Source organism: Tilletiaria anomala (assembly GCF_000711695.1).
Source record: "Tilletiaria anomala UBC 951 chromosome Unknown K437scaffold_1, whole genome shotgun sequence".
NCBI classification, from domain to species: Eukaryota; Fungi; Basidiomycota; class Exobasidiomycetes; order Georgefischeriales; family Tilletiariaceae; genus Tilletiaria; species Tilletiaria anomala.
In genome coordinates, this window is record NW_013547021.1 from 147021 (window position 1) to 166833 (window position 19813).

General features: G+C 53.1%; 5 protein-coding genes across 5 annotated transcripts; 2 read left to right on the top strand and 3 right to left on the bottom strand.

Annotated features, from left to right (window-relative positions):
- Positions 1-448: 448 nt before the first annotated feature.
- On the top strand, positions 449-2155 carry K437DRAFT_271474 (uncharacterized protein; the record flags this gene model as incomplete). The annotated part of the gene is made up of 3 exons (XM_013390963.1): positions 449-602; positions 680-1008; positions 1100-2155. 3 exons carry the CDS (start codon positions 449-451, stop codon positions 2153-2155), a joined length of 1539 nt encoding a protein of 512 aa, XP_013246417.1.
- K437DRAFT_1265 (uncharacterized protein) lies at positions 2101-4531 on the bottom strand. The gene is made up of 2 exons (XM_013390892.1): positions 2943-4531; positions 2101-2873 (listed from the first exon to the last, which is right to left on the bottom strand). Exons 1-2 carry the CDS (start codon positions 4219-4221, stop codon positions 2365-2367), a joined length of 1788 nt encoding a protein of 595 aa, XP_013246346.1. The 5' UTR covers positions 4222-4531; the 3' UTR covers positions 2101-2364.
- Positions 4532-6120: 1589 nt separating this feature from the next.
- K437DRAFT_1280 (uncharacterized protein) lies at positions 6121-7751 on the top strand. Its single transcript, XM_013390893.1, has one exon. The coding sequence runs from the start codon at positions 6415-6417 to the stop codon at positions 7531-7533; it is 1119 nt and encodes a 372-aa protein (XP_013246347.1). The 5' UTR covers positions 6121-6414; the 3' UTR covers positions 7534-7751.
- K437DRAFT_1284 (uncharacterized protein) lies at positions 7622-8540 on the bottom strand. Its single transcript, XM_013390894.1, has 3 exons — positions 8009-8540; positions 7841-7907; positions 7622-7756 (listed from the first exon to the last, which is right to left on the bottom strand). The coding sequence occupies exons 1-3, from the start codon at positions 8267-8269 to the stop codon at positions 7710-7712; spliced, it is 375 nt and encodes a 124-aa protein (XP_013246348.1). The 5' UTR covers positions 8270-8540; the 3' UTR covers positions 7622-7709.
- Positions 8541-16079: 7539 nt separating this feature from the next.
- Positions 16080-17249, bottom strand: K437DRAFT_218762 (SET domain-containing protein; the record flags this gene model as incomplete). Its single annotated transcript, XM_013390964.1, has 4 exons — positions 16080-16147; positions 16212-16261; positions 16319-16386; positions 16455-17249. 4 exons carry the CDS (start codon positions 17247-17249, stop codon positions 16080-16082), a joined length of 981 nt encoding a protein of 326 aa, XP_013246418.1.
- Positions 17250-19813: the final 2564 nt, after the last annotated feature.

Sequence of the window (19813 nt, forward strand, 5' to 3'; positions counted from 1 at the left end):
TAACAGATTGCCGCCTGATCGCTTGATCATTACTTGCATTTGTCATTCTTGTTATGTAATGCTCTAGTTGCCGATAGTTGCAGACTCGGTGTAGGCTGCTCGTAGCTCTGAGCTCGTGTCACGAAACGCATTCCAAGCGAGCAATATTCAGCGCTCTTTCAAAGTCGATGCTTGCCTCCCCAAACCAAGGTACCAGCCCCTCAAACCCGAATGGCATGCTCCACGTGCCCTCACCACCGCGATCATCGCTCTCCAATTTCAACCGCGCCACCAGCACGTATGCTGTGCTGTTAAAAGCTTGAGCAAAGGCAAAGACATTGACCGTGCAGATTGGATGTGGGACGCTCGTGAATGACCTCCATCTTCCCATGCAGTCGAGTCAGAAACGCCTTCCTGCATATTGACAGCACAAGGCTGGTCGTCGCTTCCTGATAACAGGCAACTCAACATGTGTGCATCGTCGACCTCCGCTTTTGACTACGAAGATCGGTGCAAACGCATCCTTGTGCTTGCGCCCTTCAAATGTAAAGGGGCCGGCGACAGTCAAGAGGTAGCAAGAGCGAGGCGGGCAGCCATTCATCAAGCGCGAGCTGTCATATCAAGTGAGCAAGAGGCTCCTCTCCAGGGCCTGTTTGAAGGCCGCCATACTGACACGACTTGTCTGGATACTTCAACACAGTCATCTCGCAGGGTGATGATTGCGAAGGCGTTCGGCCTGCTACTACTCAACATGCGCTCAATCATGACAATGAGGAGGGTTCCGCCAGGTTCGAAGTCTCAATGCAAAGCTCAGATCAAGAAGAGAATACCCACCCCGTAGGCTGGGTCATCGATAACAAGTACTACACTGCTTGCGTTCATTTTCTCGTCCAGCCGTTGCAGTTGCCGCCGCATATCTCGCGACGCTCACGAATGTCATCCATAGAATTCTCGCTTGGGACAACACATCTCCAGGAAGCGGTGCAGGATGTCAAGGCAATCTTGGTGTGCCTTGCCGGTCTGAACGATGTGAGCCTTCCCTGCTTGCGACCGGCTATCCACTTTGAAAGCCTAATGTTCCAGCTTATCCCTTTTCGTGGACGTTGGTTGCATGTCCCAGCCAAAAGATCAAGAACAGCTATCTGAAATCCTCGACAAATCCACGGATACGGAAGAGCTTGAGGTAGCGATGGTGCTATCGTCTGGGTCAAGTCACCATCTAGTGGTGCAAATAGCCGGAGAAGAGCGGGCCAATGCGATCGCAAGCACGAATATGAGTAACAAGCAATGGTGCTCTGAGGATCTGTTCTCCACAGGAGGGTGGGAATTTGTGGACCTATTCCCAGGTGCCGACGGGATATTCTCGGACGAACACCTTCGGGATCACGATGGAGACGGCGATGGCTACGCCGACTCAGCTAGTGGACGTAGTCAAGAGGACGGCGTGGAACGGGTCAGACACGCTCTCATGTCACACATGTGGCCAGGTCTTCAGAGGAAGCTTCCGATTCGTCAGACGAAAGATCTTCGCCCACCCCCCCCTTCGTCTGCACTGTCTCACGACACGGCTGGCTTCTCATCCACTGCGGCACCGCGTTTTCTTGCAGATGAAGGTATGGAAGGGTGTAGTGTTGGTTCCGTATCCGCGTCGGAATTACCAGACGATGTCGATTTGCTGCTCCAAGGTCTTCCCGATGGATCGATGGGAACGGGGATGCCCCACGCTGAACCCACAGCAGAAGACGAGGCCCTAGCTTCTGCATTTCTAGAGCAGATCAGATCTTTTGAGAGCAGCACCTTGGCAGATGGTGTTCAGCATGACGCCGCATCGACAGCACAACGCCTTCTCGACGCACAACGCAATCTGGAGCGCTTTCTCGAACAAGAAGACGCTAATTGGTCCGGCACAGCATCGGCGACATCTAGAAGGGCGCCCGATACCACCTTTGGGCCGTCTGCTTTCGATGATGACTTTGCTGAATTTGTCAGCACGTCTGTGCCATCCTCAACGGACGAAGCGTCATTCGAGTTTGACATGGGGCGCGGACTCGACCTAGTGACACTCGAGGCGCTTCAGGGTGAGGCACAGCGCGTCCGTACTATCGGCGATGAAGAGACCCGAGAGGTTGAGGCGGCACGCCTAGCACTAGCTCTTGCGTCGCTGCTTACTGGCTAGCGCTGAGCGCTCTTTTGTACACGTCCGTGTTCGTCACGTTGGAGAGCCATCCTTAGCACCAACCTGTCTGCATGCTTGAGTCAAGAAACTGAGAAGGAAAAGCATAAGTGTGCGATGTCACAAAAGATAGGGTGATCAAGAGACACATAGGGTGGAATTAGACAATGCGATGTGAAGCTATATAAACACAGCGAAAATGGCGCTTTGATTCAGGTGGCGGCCACCACTTGAGAGAGCCCGAAGTAATCTTCCATTTTGGGTCCCAGAAACGATCGCGATCGCGGCATGCCTTGTACGGGTACAAAAGCGCTAGCAGCATGATACCCAGGTGCCGATTTGTAATGGCTCAAGCTTGGGCGGCGTCCAGCGAGCCGAAAAGATGCGGACAATGCACTCTCAGGGTCGACAGAGAGCTCCGCAAGTGAACGCAGCGCATGTTGGTAGGTCTCGCCAGACGTGTTGAAGCATGACATGACGCGGTGGAAAGGATCCCGCGTAAGATCGCTTTTGGAAAGTTGGGATGAGGCGAATTCGGCAAATCTGTTTTGAGTGAACGATTTGAGCTTGAGAATATAGTTTGACCAATTTTGAGGCGAAGGGGAAAGGTCATAGTTGCAAATGCGCAAGTAAAACCTCTCAATGCTATTGAGTTCAGAAAGCGGAATTCCAGTGACCTCATGCCAAGTTTTGTTAAGAAAGGTGTTGTCGTCTAGGTGCTCTAATGATTGAAGAACATACCATATATCAGGAAAATAGCTTGTGGATCAATACTCAAGCGCACACTTACTATTTGCGATCATCAAGCCGAGGGTGAAAAGCTTGAATGGAGATGACGACGTCGGTGACAAAAAAAAATGCGAGTATTCGTCGTGAAGTCGATAGCTGTCAGCAGCGAGCAAGGTCGGTATGCGCAGGATGTAGTACAGAGCAAGAAAAAGTGTCGTTGGCGAAACAAGTGTTTGAGACAGCACCTGAGAAACAAAATGATGCAGGATCTTGAGCGCCTGAGGTTGTTGAGCGATGAATGGATCCGAACAGGTAGCTTCCGACAGGATGGTTGGCCGGCCATCGAGCTTCAGGGAAGGAAGGCATTTGCTTGAGCGTTGCGCAGAGGGGGGGAAAGTTGCGAGTTGCAACGCTTCGCGCACCCCTGATGAAGTTGCTGTCGTCTGATGGTACGAGGGAATCGGGCTTGACGACGGCTGGTAGCCTTTGTCATTGACAGAGAATCCGGCGTCAAGCGAGCCGCATTTGAGACAGTCGGAGAGAGCGACAACGACCCCAGATGCCAAGTTGACAAGTTGGACAGCTGATCGATGAAAGCTACGAGGTGAAGGCGGCGACTGGTCGTTTGTCTGTTTGGAGCGACGTTGATTTTCATACTGGCCAGTGTGCTCGTACGAAGGTTCGCGCTGATATTGATGAGAATGATAGCTCTGAAGCGACATGGTATCTTCACCCACGACACTGCATTGCTGCTGATACGACAGTGCATAAAGCTGAATGTTCATTCCATGCCTATTATCCGGACGCGGAGGTTGCCAAGTCCGTGCAGATGGCTGGTAAGCACGGCCTACTCCCCCTGGTTGGACTGCTCCAGCCCAACGCCTGTCGATGTCCGAATGCATTGGCCCCGGATCCCATCTGGCAGGCGCAAGTACAGCTGCTTGATTTGTTTGCTCGTTAGGCGCGACCTTGGCTAAGCGATGAGCAAGGAGAAGTTCCTGCTCCACATGGTGATGGTGCTGCGCGAAGGACGGGATGTGGCCCCCAGGTGAGGGATTGGCCGGCACAAAGCCCCATGGGCCGACTGTACCAGGGAGCGACGATGGAAGCCAAACAGCACGCTCAGAAGCTGAGCGAGCTGCAGCGGCAGTGAGCTTCGGCGCTGGAGGTGGTGCGAACACGCTTGAGGGGTAATAGCACAAGGGCGCCGACACGGGGATCGTGTGATGAACAGGTGGAGCACCTACTGTGCACGCTTGTTGGCTGAAATCGGAAGGCACAGTCGAGGGTACGAAGCTTGGCGCGCCATAGAAGGCCGCATGAGCTTGATAAGAGTCCATCTTTAGAGGATGTCGCCTTTCATGAACCAGGGAGCTGCACAATTAAGGCGTCTCTGGTCCAAAAAGGCAGTAAGGAGTCACGACGGGGACAAAGAAGGAGACCAACGAGCGCGGTCCTCCTCGTTCCCAACGTCGCGACTCATGCACTTGCGCAAGGCACTGAGCGAGCAGCACCAGTGCCGTGGGCAGGGCTGATGCGGACTGTGCCGAAGAATGTCTGCTGAGCAGCCCCGAGCAGCAGATGATCTGATGCAACAGCACGACAGCTTCAGAAGGGAATGTCCCAAAGACTGAGGATGCTCGCTTCTGTTGATACAGCGTAGTCTGCGGGTGGGGCGTACAGCGGAGAGGGAGCGATGGCCTGAGAATGGGGTGATAAACCGGCCAAGCCGCGAAGCCCCTCTTTTCGCCTGCACCGTCCGTGCGCTCCAGGCGGACAGCGTGCAGGTTGCCCTCGGAAATACAAGGCCTTCAGGCTCTGACGAGCGAGACGACCTGTGTGCAGACCTAGAGGAGGGCACACAAAGCGGGCCAGAGTGGTTCGAACGTCCAAAGTCGCGGGTGCGATGCGACTTTTCGAACCACGCCTCCTCGACCCCTCCTTCCGGCAGCTTCCGATCCCTACCCGGCTCGGAAGGCTGCTGGAGACCTGCTCGGCTTTGCCGATGCTCTGCTCGACGCTGTCAAGACAGAATCTTCGAGCACGGATCCGCTGAGCGAGGTTGACGGCCTTGGTGGGAGCTGGCGAGAGGAGAACCGCCAGGCAAAGAGAAGAAAACAGAGAAGAGAGTTTAGGCAGACTGCAGCAGCCAGAGGCTCTGGACGCCAGCACGTAACTGTGGAGAGGACTCTCCTGAATCGAATCCAGTGGCAAATTCCCTCAATCTCCACATAGTTTGCCCCGAAAATCGAAATAGGTGCGGATGCCAGCTCGCGGCATGAAACAGGCATCTCGCCTCTCTCATTAGTTCCTGCGCAGCTGCGCCCACCACGGGGTAACGCAGCAGTCAAATCGAGTGTAGAGTGTTCCCTTGCACTTCACCAAACTGGGAGAAGAGAGGATTCACGTTTGACGGCTCATCACGGTCACCTACAGAGGTTGAAACCCATGCTTTCACACCCACCGCTATATATCAATTCCGGATTTATGGTAGAGCCGCCACCAAGTATTGCAAAATGGGCAGGCATCACAAGCACAGCATATCCAACAAAGCCAGGACATGTTTGATTTCCTTCACGAGGTGTTGGCTCTCGCGGCGTCAGGCGGTGCATCGCCGAATGTCTCATTAGGGCTGAAGCAATCCCAGGCTCTTGCCAACGGTCGAGTGTTCAGCGTTCAGCATATCAGTATCCAGCGTTCAGCGCTCAGGCCCACGAGGCACAGACCTGCTCAGACACGCCCTGATATCTGTCGCGACAGGTCGGGAGCCGTGAATTGCCTACATGAGGGCATGATGCATGATATATACATGTACGACAAAAGCCCAGAACGATGTACGTGCACACCATCCGCAAGGCGTAAGGCGCACAGTATTCAACTTCTACGAAGGAAAGCACCATTCGAAGTCCGGCCACACACGGTCAAGGAACCTATCAGTGTATGACCAGGTGTGAATGTGACCTCATGTGCGACCCAACTCGGCCTCCACCAGCCACGTCTCTCAGCAGACCCGCTACTGCCGGCATGCTGGAACATGTGCACTGCGACTGTGCGACGTACGAGTTACGGCCAATGTACGCGCTCCCGTGTATAGTATCAGCAGGTATCAGTGTGTTCCCCTCTTTGGTCGACGTCATGTCACCTACCAGATCTGGCAAGGCTCCGATTCTCGAACGCAGTGTCGCATTTGTGCTGCTCTGATGCTGCGTTCCAGTGTCACAGGCTCACCGTATAGCTAGGTACGCTGACTTTCGACCTGCAAACAGGTCAAAGTGGCGACATTCTTAGCCGGACTTACATCTTTCGTTGTTGAATCCTGCCATCCATACAGCATTCGCCTGACTAACCCTCTCCTAGACGGAAGTGTTGTCGAAGACGAGGTGCCTTCTGACACGATCCTACTTAGGTTTTTATCCCCCTTGGAGAGGGGTTGGAGCCCAAGTCTCGGGAAGACTTTCAATTCGTGCTGGACACAAATTGGGACGTCAAAGCTGGCAGTCTAACATTTATCCTGCAGGCAGGAACAAGCAACAATGCAGCATTTACGTGCGGGTCCATTGCTGCTTAGCGCTCCGATATTTGCACTCGTTTTGTGGATCTCTCTCGCTTCCGCCCATGTCTTTGCCCTCCCGCCTGACGTGCTAGCATTTCGCCGCGACTGGCATGATGCTCTGCAGCCGTCAGCACGTGGTGCAGATGATCCCATCGACTTGTCGGCCGATTCGACGGGAAATGTTCGACGCCTTTTGCAGCTAGGCCTGCCATCCGCGCCGAGCGTGCAAAGCATGCCCTCCAACAATCCAAACTACAATGTACCACAGGTACGTCGTGATCTGCTCAACGTCATGGCATGGGCGGGCGATACGGGTGCTTTGCAAGGAGATGAGCTTGACGAAACCGTGGCCGCCATCATGTCTGCCGCTGCACGCTACTTTCCCGAGGTGCCGACTAGAGCCATGTGCCGCACGCTCATCGCAGACATCAAGACAGAGAGTGATTTCAACACTTCACTCATCTCCGGTGGCCGCCTCGACTCAGGAAGCTCTTGGGGCCTGCTTCAAGTCAGCCCTGGCGGAGGCTCGCAGGAACTCAAGTTGTTCAAGCAGCACGCACAAGTCGCGCGCAATACATTCTCATGGGCACCCACTGCGAGCTCGTTGGGTCCGCTCATCGATTGGCAAAGTGGGGAGCAAGTGGATCTCGATTCATTGACCAATGATGACCTTTTTCGGCCATGGATCAACATCCATGTTGCCGCCTGGATCCAGTCCAACAGTGCTCGCACTTCTAGCCAGGATCCTGCAGATTGGCCCAATATTGCCTTTGCTGCAGCGAACGTGCGCAAGCAGGCACAAGTCGGTGCGAACCCCGGCACAGATCAGACTGCTAGTCAGCTGGCTTCTGCTCGTCAGCAATTGAAGAGCCAATTGCAAGGAGCTGGTCTCCCAAGATCCGTCCGAACAGGACTCGGAACCTGGGTTGCTGGAGCCGCAACCGACGGATATGGGTCGTACATGCAAGCAGGCGATGACATCAGCCGGCAGTACATTTCTACGATCGCTAAGGCAGTCAGCCATCTTTACGGCTACACAGTTTCAACTGCTTGGTTCAACGGCCTTCAAGTGAACGCAGGCCTGGTGGATTACCAGTAGCGGTTGCATCGCCCCCCTGGGTGCAGTCGGAGAGTGAGGCTCCGTATTGCAGCTTGACGCGTTCGTTTCAACCTGAATGTAGCAATCAAGGTGCTATTTTGGGGTCCTTTGTACAAAAATAGTGGACGAGTCTGAGCCTACGCAGGACAATCGCGGGAGCAGTGATAGATCACATATCACACCACAGTACTCACATGCAGTACTGCAAGCACAAACTCTGTGCCTATCGAGAGTTTGAGCGCCATATCCACTCATTTTTAACAATGGTCACAGTGTCTTCGTTAGTGCAGCGATGCTCCGTACTCACTTGGTACTATTAAAACCTCACTTCGGTCGCTGCGTAAGCGTATGAAAGACATTGTGCTATCTTGGACCTGTGGGACCGAAGGGTTCAGCTGCGCGCGTCCAGAATTTCCCAGGCAATAGGCGTTTGTTTTTAAGGCAGTCGACCGGGCATCGACAGTTGGGCACCCACATTTTCGATCTCGCCCATCCTCGCATTGAGATCTGAGACAGATGTCTTCACCAGCCTGACGACTGCCCGCATTTTCGATTCGCCGGTTGTGCCCTCGAACTCTTGCCCGCCGGACCGAATTACCGCATATTTTGCGTCTTCTCGGCTGGGCCGACTTACGACTACGAATCCTACCACATTACGATATGCTGTCAACTTCGCAATCGCGATATCGATATCTGTAGGGCTGGAACTCGCTGGTGGATTTGCAACGGTCGGCATCGAGCCGGGTTGCAACACTTGACGGAAGTCGTGTAGATCTCCCGCGGCTGGGAAGGCCCAAGACGCCCGACGCGACACAATCCACTGAGTACAGTGTGTCTTGAAAGATGCCGCTTGAGCGCCAGTGTGCTGTCTCTCCTCAAATCCGAGCGCGATCCGAAGGAATGCGTTGATGGGGCGGTATGGGTCGTTGCCAAGCACACCGTCGGTCTGGACATGGACGATTGCAAGCGTATGAGTGATGAAAGTTGAATGAGTTGAGACCTTCTGGTGCGCACAAACGAAAAGTACGTACATAAACAATCTAACATCAGAGCCCCATCACCTCAGGATTTTCGTGCTTCATAGTTCTGAAACCTCATGCCCTTATCATATCCTTCATGCTTCAAAGCGCTATCTCTTTCCGAGCGTGACACATGGCAATATGTCGCGACTGAGACACACGCTTCCGCGACCAGTGCTCTCTTCATCCATGTCTTATGACTTGTGCATGCTGACTAAACCGACTCATCAAACATCCAATGTCATCATTTGACATTACACATTGGTCTCGCTCAAGAGGGTATATGCAAGTAACAAGGTGACGAGTGCATAGCCCGTTCGCAAATTGGGTAGACCACATTTGGTTAGTAAAGGGTGAGAGTGAAGCCGGGGTGGCCATGACCTGTCACTTTCGCACTGTCCATTCCGAAGGCACGTGGAGGTTCGAGCGAATCCAGCCTATTGCTCGGAGGTCCTCGTCGTGGCCTGACTGCATCGCTAATGTGATTGACATTGATGATGTCCCAAATAAATGGCAAGATGTCAGGCAGCTTCAAAAGATCTCGACAGCTCTTCTATTCCTTCCACTTTACGGATGAACCGCTGTAGCACAAAGGATTGCTCTCTGAATGGCACTGGACTGTGGCCGACTTAAGGAGGTCCGAGATGTGGAAGTCCGCGATGCCAATAGAATGTGTGAAAGCCTCGTCATGGATGCTCGCAGTGCAGGGGTGAAGAGGTCTGCCGGATAATCTGCGCTGGTGACGTCATTTATCATGATTTGCTCCTGCTCCAACCCTTGTCAACTGATCGCCAAGCTGCTCGGGAAACGGGACAATGTTGTCGTAACATGAGTTGAGTTCCACGTGGATGGCGAGGCGATAGTCGGAGTTCAACATTTCTACTCCTTGTGCTTTGAACTTGTTATAGGTCGTTGCGATGCGGGCGAGGTCCTCCTGCATGCCTTCCGCAGAGCTCTTCTTGACTGTCCAAAGTCTCTCCTGAGGATGAGGAGGGCAACTCTCTTCTTTGGCTGATACTTGGCTTCCAGGGTGCAACACAGCTCCTTGGCCGTCTTAACCATGCGGCTCAAACCAGTGATCTTGCCGTCAATGACAAGCGCCAGCGTCGTCAAGGCCCCATCCGTTCTGCGCTCGCATTCAGCGCTGGTGCCGTCGTCGTTCCGGGGCATTCTGATCGTGACGGTCACCTAGCCACACATGCCGCACTTGATCATCAGCATCCCGCCGTTCAAAGCCTACATGTCCAAGTTGCTGCCATGCAGATTCTCGATGCTGACCGTGGCTCCCCGTCGAGGTCACACTTGGTGACATCTTGGTCTTGTGCGTCACATCTCTTGAGTGTTCAAGCCACACTTGGGCTTTGGGCTCATAATATATTTAAGGAATGGCTCATTACGACCGAGATAAGATGCTCTGACCTCTTATGCTCTCTACGCTACACGAACTCTGGGTGCTGCATGCAACTCTTTATGCATTCACAGAATGCTGACTATAAGGAACAGCCACTGCAGCTTGGCCCTTGCTCTCGACCCTTCCACCACGTACGATGGTATTCCGTGGGCTGTGCTGCTTCGACGTGCTTCGCTCCATTGGCTCGGGTGTCCGCACTTCAGCTGTTCCTGCGTCTCATGCTTACCCTTAGCCACTGGTTTAATCGTGCCGCTATTGGGTAGCGGAAACGGCATGATGACTATAAGATCAGGCTTGCACAGTCGCATACGCCCTCTCCCTGTAATGTAGGGAATTACCACCGCAACGCAGAACATGTCGGCCTATGCAGGTTGTGCAAGATATGGATGGTGAGCTGTGGCACCTACGCCTCGGTCACGCAGGGCATGACTTGCACAACGCGACATGCAAGGCAAAGGGTTTACCCGTTATCAAAGGTGACCACGCAAGTGAAGCAGTGCGCTCAGAATAGCGGCCCACGCCCCATACCGAACGGCAAGTGAAGAAAGCAGAGCACGGCATGTGCTTGAAGGGTATACATCGACACGTCTAGACCTATTGCCATTGGGAGCATAGCTGGCGTGCTCTACTTCTTAACCTTCACAGATAAAAGCTCGAGCAAGGCTTGGGTTGACACACTGACAGTTCGCAAGAATATTGCTAACGTCGTTGACAACTGGATCCGCTAAATAAAGGAGAAGGGCAAGGGGATGGTCAAGTTCCTTCACTCAAATAACAGTAGCAAGTATGACGACATGTGGGTGTAGCACCTCCTCTGACGACAGCGTCTGGTACGAAAGGTCGGCCCATGTACGGCTCAACAGAACGGGCACCGAACTCCTCAATCTGGCTCTCGTGAACATGATCCTAGCATGGATGAGTGAGTTGAAGCTAGAAAAAGCACTCTTGAGTGAGTTAGTCTCAGCAGCAGCCTACACATACAATCATCACTGCGCCCACATCGCACATCGCATTGGTCGCACGACATTCCAGATTCCAGCAGAAGCGCACCATGATTGCAAGGCATCGATCGACCTCCTTCACGCAATAGGCGTTTCGGCCTACTTCGTGCGCGATGGAGGCTGCAAGGCATTAAATCAGATCAACGCATAGTGAAGGGCGTTTTTGTCGGGTACGACAGTGCTACGACGTACCTTGTCTGGATCCCCAGCCTCAAGCAGCTCATTCGGTTTCGATACATCAGGGTGATCGAGACACCCGACAGACCTGCCGCACGCTGACAAGGAAGAGCATCAAACCGGTAGCTGCGAGATCACTATCATTGGGGCTTCGAAGCAGCCACGCTGGAGTATGCGTCAGGCTTGCCTGGCGAGAAAGAGGAACAGCGACCGGCGTAGCAGGAGGCACCAATGCAAGAAGTTGAAGAAGAGCTATTCTTACAAACGCACCAAGAACCAACTTGAGAAAAGTCGACTCATGCAAACAAGCTACCAGGAAAATTTAGGCGCGTAGCGTCATCCTACTCATCAGCCACCATTTCCTCCGATCCAGCAGAGACTTGCACATACACGGAGGCCCTTGGAAGTAACGATAGTGACAAGTGGAGCTCCGTAATCAAATGCAAACTCGACAGCCTCAAGAACAGTGAATGATGGGTTGAGGCAAACTCCCATCGCAGAAACGAGCCGTGGGTGCGAAGTCGGGATTTAAGGTCAAACATGATCGTTACGGTAATGCCCCAACGGAATAAACCGGGGACTAGTCGCCAGGGATTTCTCGCAGATCGAGGGGGAGGAATACCATGAGCTGTATGTGGCTGTCTCCTGACTGACCACCCTCAGCACAGTAATCGCTTTGGCTGTCATGAACAATTGGCATCCCCATCATCGAAATGTCGAAACCTCCAAGCACTACAGGGAGTGCGTGGAAGACGCCTACTTTGAATCACCTGGTGGAGTGCATTGCTTGGACAGCAAGCATTTGCGTTTCTGCCAGAGTATTTACGGCGGACGGCAAGTAGGTCGGAACTGACACAGTAGGCTTGACACGACCTTTCGGCCGATCGGCGAAACCAATGGCGAAGGCAACAATGCCTATCGGCTTTAGTTGACGGCCTTGTCATCGCAACCCCAGCATTAGGGGGGACGGCCCTTCGACCTCGAGGCCTGCTGTTCAAGGTCTTCCACATCAAGGACCTTGGGTCGCTTCATTCCTGCCTTGGCTGACGGATCCATCGTAACGCGCACAAAAGCAGCATCTTCGTAGACCAGGCGGCCTAAGCAAAGTCGATACTTCAAAGGGTCGACATGGTAGAGTGCAAGGCTATCGCAACTCCCGCCTCGAACGCGCATTGGGGCGTGGATGCTACTGAGAAGATTGAGACTAAGCATTTTTACCCCGCAGCCATTGGATCGTTGCTCTATCTCGTACTTGAGACACGGCCTGACCTGGCTCGATCTCCAGGGCTGGGCAGGACAGCACGGAGCCGACGGCAGCAGCTTGGCAGGATGCCAAGAGGATCATGCGGTACCCTTGAGGAATCTGCAAACCTCGGGATTGAGTACAAGCGCGCCAGCAGTACGATCTTAGTCGGCTTCTGTGGTTCAGACTGGGTAAGCGGCAACGACAGGAAGACTGTGAAGGACTGCGTGTTCTGCATCCCATTGGACGTCATCAGCTGGTTGTCATGGAATCAGTGCAAGGCTGCGCTTTCTTCACAGGAGGCAGAGCTGACGGCAGCAAGCGAGGCAGCTTGGCTGCAGAAGGTTCTTCAGGATCCGCGTATTCCAATGAGCATGGCTATCAAAAGCATGCAAGAAGCAAGTAATATGACGCCGAGCTCAAGTATTCACAAGAAGCATAAGAGAGCAGTCAAGTTCGAGAGGTTCGACAGCAATGCCAATGTCGCCGACTCACTTACCAAGCTGCTGCAGAGTAAGCAATTGGAAATGCATCACCCGACAGTCAGTATCGTCGACTACGCGAGACAACCGCTGGCCGCCGAGGAGGAGTGTCGCAGGACCCGCGGTAGCACAGATGCTTCTAGCCAACGGAGCGAAGCAGAACAACCCAAAGAGTCCTGTGGATAGTCATGGAAGATCCGAGAGCAAGGAACGAGCTACAGTGGCTGCCCATGAAGTCAACACGTTGTAGATACATAAAGAGCATAACAACGCGCTCAGAGTTTCGTGTAGCGTAGAGAACAACAAGAGGTCAGATCATCTTCCCTTGATAGTAATGAGCCAAGGCTTCAATGCAGGTATGTATCATGTCGATCAGCGTAGAGTCCGAATAATAGACACGGAACGCAACGTGTTGAGAAGTGGTTTCATTGCGCCATCTCCTGTCAAAATTTGGATTTCCTCTCAGCACTTACAACTCATACTTCTTTGCATACGAGTATGTAGGTATTCACTTCACGAAAAATGGTCAAATGGATGATACAGTCCTACCGACTCTGATATCTTACTCCCGGCCGTCCTGTTCTCAGGCACAGCCCGGAATGCTATGCACAAATAAGCACATAATGCTCAGACACCACTATGTCAGGGAGGTCGTGCAACGAGGAGAGTTCGGCACCAGAGCCATCGGAGCCTCAGCAGTTAGAGCCATATTCTACAGGGCCTTGCAGCATCAGATCAGATACAGTCAGAACCTGTTTTATCCCAACAGTCAACACTTTTATTCGAACAACCAGCTCCCACACCCACACAATCTTCAACTCCTTTGTGGGATCGAGGAGCTAATGTTGCTGACCTTGTCGAGTCAAGCATATGAAGTAAAGCAGCACCGTGATATTTCCCTTACTTCGCCTATAAGACAGACACCTAGGTTCCATCCTTGATAACTAAAACGGATGCGCTCTTAATGGTATGTCTCATCCGACATTCCAGATCCGGCCAGCTTGTTTGAGACCATACACCTTGCAAGTTGGTATGCCTTTCCACGTTTGCCTGACGCTTTGCCCTCAAAGCCTAGTGCAACATACAAACTTTGAGGCGAAATGCTTCATGCAGAGCGCATTCACAACGGCTGTTTTAACATACATTTGCTTTAAGTACAAATTAGCCGGTAAAACGCTATCGAGATGAGGCGGAAAGGTTGCGGAAGCGCTACTGATGCCAAGGGTCTCGCCATAACCAACTTCCTTGCCGGCTATCATTGAGGTCCTAGAGACAACGAGAATACACAGCGTTGGTACCCGAAAAATCTTGAACTCATCGCCTTACTTATCAAGAGCACATAGCCTCCTACCCCTTGGCTATCAAGACGACAAAAGTGTGCCCTCAGCGGTCCCCACATGTATCTACTTTCAGTATGTTCGATTTTAGGAGCTTTAGAAGCGCTTCAGGTCAGAGAATGACCCAACGAAATACCAATATCAACCGTGATGGCATTGGTAGGGCAAAAGACGCAACTTAGGGGCAAACTGGAAACTCCCAAAGAGAGTGTCTGGCATACAACATTGCAGTTTGACAAGTCTGCTCTTAGAATACAGAACAATATACGATGGGCAGATGCAAGTATAAGAGCGACCACGCTTGTTGCAGCGGCCCTCTGCAGTTCCCAAGCTCTGACATATGTCGAGTGTATACCATGCGTCGAGGTGAAGCGCGCTCGCAGAGCATGTACCAGCAGTCGTATCCGGTCGACCCGATACCAGCGAGAAGGTGCTGTGCATCTTGCAGTGGGATATCGACGAATTGGAGATAGAGGACTGTGCTGTTGTTGCGCCGCACAACACTGCTGTCCATGTTAGAGATCCCAAGGTCACTAACGAGCTTTTGAAGCTTCTCAATCACTCTTTGAATTTCCAACGAGCATTGGAAATGTCTCACAGCTGGTCGAAAAGAACTTCTTGCGAAGCTTCAGGCCCGGCGACAGTGCTGGTTCCCTCCACGACGGTGAAAAGTTCTGGGTCCAAGCGGACATGCAGAGCGGTCGCCATGGCCCGGAATGCCCGGGTTTGGGAAGGGAGGTACTGATCGATAGCATATGGGCGCGATCCTTTCTGGTCACATGCTTGCAGAATTGCGTGTCGCCACACGATTGCTCGAAGCCTGGCGGTATGATGCTGGCCTGGGTGCACCCCCCGCAGAAGCGAATGGCGTATCTTTGTGGGTAGAGCTAGCCTGTGAGGCACCCTTGGTGCGCAACTTGAGAGGCGCTGATGTGGGCGTTTTGACCCGACATGTGTTGCCCCGCAGAGACGGTGCAACTGTAATGTATTGGATGCGTTGTTTCGAAGACACCCGTGCATTCCATAATAGCGTCGTTTCGGCACGCACTAAGACCTTGCAAAGGCGGAGAACCGGACGCAGCATTATGGCTCACCACCCCATTCGTCGATCGTGCTGGGATATTGTCATAAGCAGGTTGTAGATATGAAAGAAGACTTTATAGGCTATGGCGCATACCAGTATGGGATGGTAGATGGTGGCAAGTGATCAGAAAGTGATGTGATTATCATGAGTCAGGAAGGGCAGATACCCGGGAAACAGGCCCAGAGACTCTCGAGTGTAAGCCGAGAAAGGAGCGCTGCTCGAGTCGCACATGTGGACTTATGCAGATTGAGGGGACCACCTACCTATACGTACAGTCGACGCATCGCTCTGGATGGGCTGGCCTCGCGACGGTCTACACTCACTACATTACCACTCTCAACTCCTTCGGTGAAAGCTGAACGATGATCGGTGATCAGCAATTGCTGGGTTGCTGCGCCTGTCTGAGCTCTGCTCATTGCTCCTTGGCAATTGGTACAGCTGGTAGCTGACTGTATCCCATGCATGATCCAGTTGTACTCTGTCCAGGCAGGTCCAGAGTGGGGACCCGGGTCCATCAGGACTCATATCACGGACGGGTACATGGCTCAAGAAGTGATGTGGTAATCACTCTTTGCCTTCCATTACGCACCGAAGCAAGGCATAAAGTACGTGTGATGAGGAGCTGTACCAGCTCGCGGCAGTTGTATTGCGTCTGAGAGGGGTTTAAAATCGTGAGGATGTAGCAAGGAACGTTGCGACATAGGTCAGGCATGATCCTTTGCTCTGACCGCTGTTGCAGCAGGAGGGCAGGCAAGGCAAGAAGTCGACCGTAGTACGGCAGCGCTTGCCTTTCTATAAGAATCGACGGCACCCTGATGAGCCACACAGACACGGTATCGCGTCTTCATCGCCAGCGCTGGCTTGGACTATTACAAAAGGAAGGTCAGGCTCGCGGATCCATAGTAGATGCCTTAAATGACTTACACTTGTAGTCGTAAGTCAATTCTTGCCCCGGCAGGATCGGCTCTTTGGCACTGCAAGAGAGCGCCATCAGTCAAGTACATCAGTGAGCTCTGCCATCATGGACCCACTAGATGACGATCTTTTTCTCGCCGTTGAGTGTCAGGATCTTGGCTGTACAGTTCGGAGTGCAGCAGTGCTGACCATGGAAAACATCCCAGTGTGAGCAATTGTGCGCGCCTGAACGCATCGAGGATCTGGACTCACATTCATCAAGCGAGCAATGTTGCCCTTGTGAGTAGCGTCAACAACGGTATCGTCGTCAACTCTGAACAGATAAGTGCTAAATATGCCCGCCAGCTCCTGTGCTTTCTCACGCTCATCGGCGACCTGCTGTCGAATGATCTCTCCGACGTACTCAATTACCATGTCTCCTTTAGGAATCACCTCCATTGCGTACAATCCCCAGTCGTGGATGGGACTCTTGGCAAACTTGAGTTGCTTCTTCCGTGTCCTTAATTGGTTGAATTTGAGAACGTCTGTGTCCGAAGCCGACTCGCGCTTATGCTGCTCCAGGTTCGCAACAAAGCGACGACTATCAGCCCTATTGTCTCTAGCAGAAGCTAAAGCCGCAGCAGCCGAAGTGTCGATAATGGCTTTGTTCCTGTCTGGCATGTGCTTGGCTTTGTCGCGGGCGGGAATCTTGAAAAAACCTTGCGTCTTGGCACTTCCTGTGTCTAGCTCCTGATCATTCCCGTCAATGTCTTCGCGCGGATCAGGCAGGTCAGCCTCATTGAGCTCTTCCCCAGATCTGAGCTTCTCAAGAACGAGCTTCACGTAGTAGAAATCTTCCTCGTCTTGAACCAGACCCAGTTCAAAGAGGTCGGGCTCGGGACTGGCGGCCGGTACTGGTGGGCGATCCGATTCCTGTCTCTCGTCAAGGGCCAGATGGCGGCTAGCGCAGCGGAAAGCTGAGCCAGCTTGGGCCGCCTCGATATCTTTCGATGAGCGAGCCGCTGTCTGAGCGCGGTCTTCTTGCTGGCGCTCGTGCGCTTTCTTCATCCGCTTCCTGGCACGCTCTGCCACCGTAGATCCGTCTGTGTCTGAGCCTTCAGACGCCGTCACCAAGTTCTTTTCTAAGCTGGCTGGGAGGCTTTGTTGCAACAGCTGCTCCGTGACCTCGCTCCGAATTATCTTCCCCTCGCGCCCTTCCTCAGGCGCAACAAGCATAGACATACTGACTTTCGTCCCACAGACGGTTGTCTTTGACAAGCCCTCTGAAGCCGCCTCGTGAACTGATGCGGCTTGCAACGTAGAGACACTCGTGATTCGTCTATGAGGTGACTGTGCCTGCGCGATGGCCTCGCCCACGTCATTGAATAGATTCGAAGCCTGGCGCCAATATTGAGTCTCGATGTCTTTTCGGAAGCGATTTTTGATAGCTTCCTGTGTCAAGAGCTTGAGTCTTTCGACGAGCAGGTTCTCGGACCAGCCCGTCTTGGGCAGCTGCTGTTCCTCCAGGAAAGGCTCTTGCAGCAACCTGGCAGAGCCTCCCTCCGCCCGAAGTTCACGCGCTTTGCCTCCGGAGCCCCTTTTGACTTTCTGTACATCATGAATTGTAGGCACCTCGCGGATCTCGTATGGTAGGCGGATATTGTTGAAGGTGATATGGCTCATGATTTTTGCTCGATCGCCGTCTGAATCGGATTGAAAGCTGAGATACCAGGCGGACTTGTCATGCTGGATGCGAGTCACGTTCAGCTGTTTGTCGATGAACGAAGCACAGATTTCGGCAGGCGAGTTCACACCCAACTTGGATTTGTCGATAAATGCGTACTTTCTTCCCTCTTTGCAGAGATTTTCCAATATGTTTGCAGTCTCATCGTGCTCTGGATGAGAGATGTGGCTCGTCTTCGCCTCCACCTCTCGAACGAGTGCCTCACGTTGCGCAACTTTGACGTGGTCGGGGCTTTCGTTTGGGCGAATCTTTCGTGCCTGATGCATTAGTGATGAGTGGGTCAGCAGGGAAGATAAGAGTTGATGAGGTTGCACACTTACTCGTGCATCATTGATGGATCTTTCTCTTTCGAGAGCCTCACGCGCTCTCCTCTTCTCATCTCTGCTCACTTCCTCCGCTTTCCTCCGTGCTTTCATCTGGAGCCTATCGAAGTGGGTGCATTGCCCATCTAACACAACTTTGATCGTGCTCCCGTCCAGTTTGATGCCATCAGCTTCATAGCACGCTTGCTTCGCACTTCGCTGCGCAATGTCCAGACCCGTGTCGGGGCCATGCTGCAGATCCTGTGCGCCGCTCCCCAAGAATGGGATCCAGCATACACCCAGGAACTCGCCTGAAACGTTGTGCAACAGGAACTTCATGTTGTCTGTATCGACTTTCCCATAACGGCTGAAAAGAGACAAGATGTCCTTATGCTTCGTGAGTACATCGAGGTCGGACACCGTAACTGCACGTGCTGATGGCAGGGGTTTGGGCCCGACACTGTCCTGGTCCCATTTCCAGGGGCCGATTAGACGGATTTGCTCAGCAAGGACCATGCTCCGAGTGCGAACCTTGTCGTCGTCGGCGTCATCCAGGTCCTGCGACGATGTCTTCGTCAGCCGCGCTCTCATCGCCTTGCGAATTTCCTTCGAGTAGTGCGAGGCAATTCCGCGTGGGTCTGCCCCCATGCTTGTGTCGTCGCAGCCTTCGTGCAAAGCGCGACTGCCAGAGGCCGGATCCAAGCGATCATCGTCTGCATTTTGAAAGTATCGAGAAGTTGGCATGTCGTGAGGCAACTGGTAAATGAGCGATGCGCAAGCATCACTGCTGCGCAGGCTTTTTCGCTGGACACTGTGGCCACCCCCTGCCGGTCTTGGGCGCATTTGATGCCGACCGTCCCGTCCGACGTCGGCACTCGAGCTTAGATCCGTGCAAGATGTTTGGCGAAGGGTTCGTTGGGATGCAGGTGCCAGGATTCCATTGCTAGACTCTGGGGACCTCGGCACGGAGACGGCAATGCCGGTCCCACTCGCCGAGACGCGGGTATCTGATTTGTTCGATGTCTTCACTGGAGGACACATCACCTGACGCTCCGTGGGTGTGCACGTTGATGACCTATCCGAAGTGCGCAAGTCTGCAAGTATTTTTGCTTGTGCGCCACAGGTCATAGATGCATGAAACATTCGGTTTTGTAGGTTCATGGGAAATGATGAAGGTTCGGAACGCCCTGCAGGGTAGGGTTCAGTAGGCACGGGCTTCCGATCTTGAACGATCGACATCCTGTCGGTGGCTACAGCCCGACCTGCGCGTTTGCATTCTGGCGTCAGAAACAAAGCAACATGCTTAGGGCTATAGCTTTGATGAATGAACTCACGCGCTTTCTCTGAAGATGACTCATTGGCCCCCGATATGGCATTCTCCACGCTCGTTTCGCTTCTACTGGGGCTCCCTGTCACGCCAGCCGAGTCACTGCGCCCAAGATGAGAGGGATTTTGTGGACGATCTTCCTCGTAGCTGGCACGATCGTTGTAAGAAGATCGGTCGACGGAAGGCTGCACCCCATGACCGGACCGCCTGTCCTGATGGAAGTCACGTTCGCTCTCGCGTTTTCGATTCCGCTCACGAT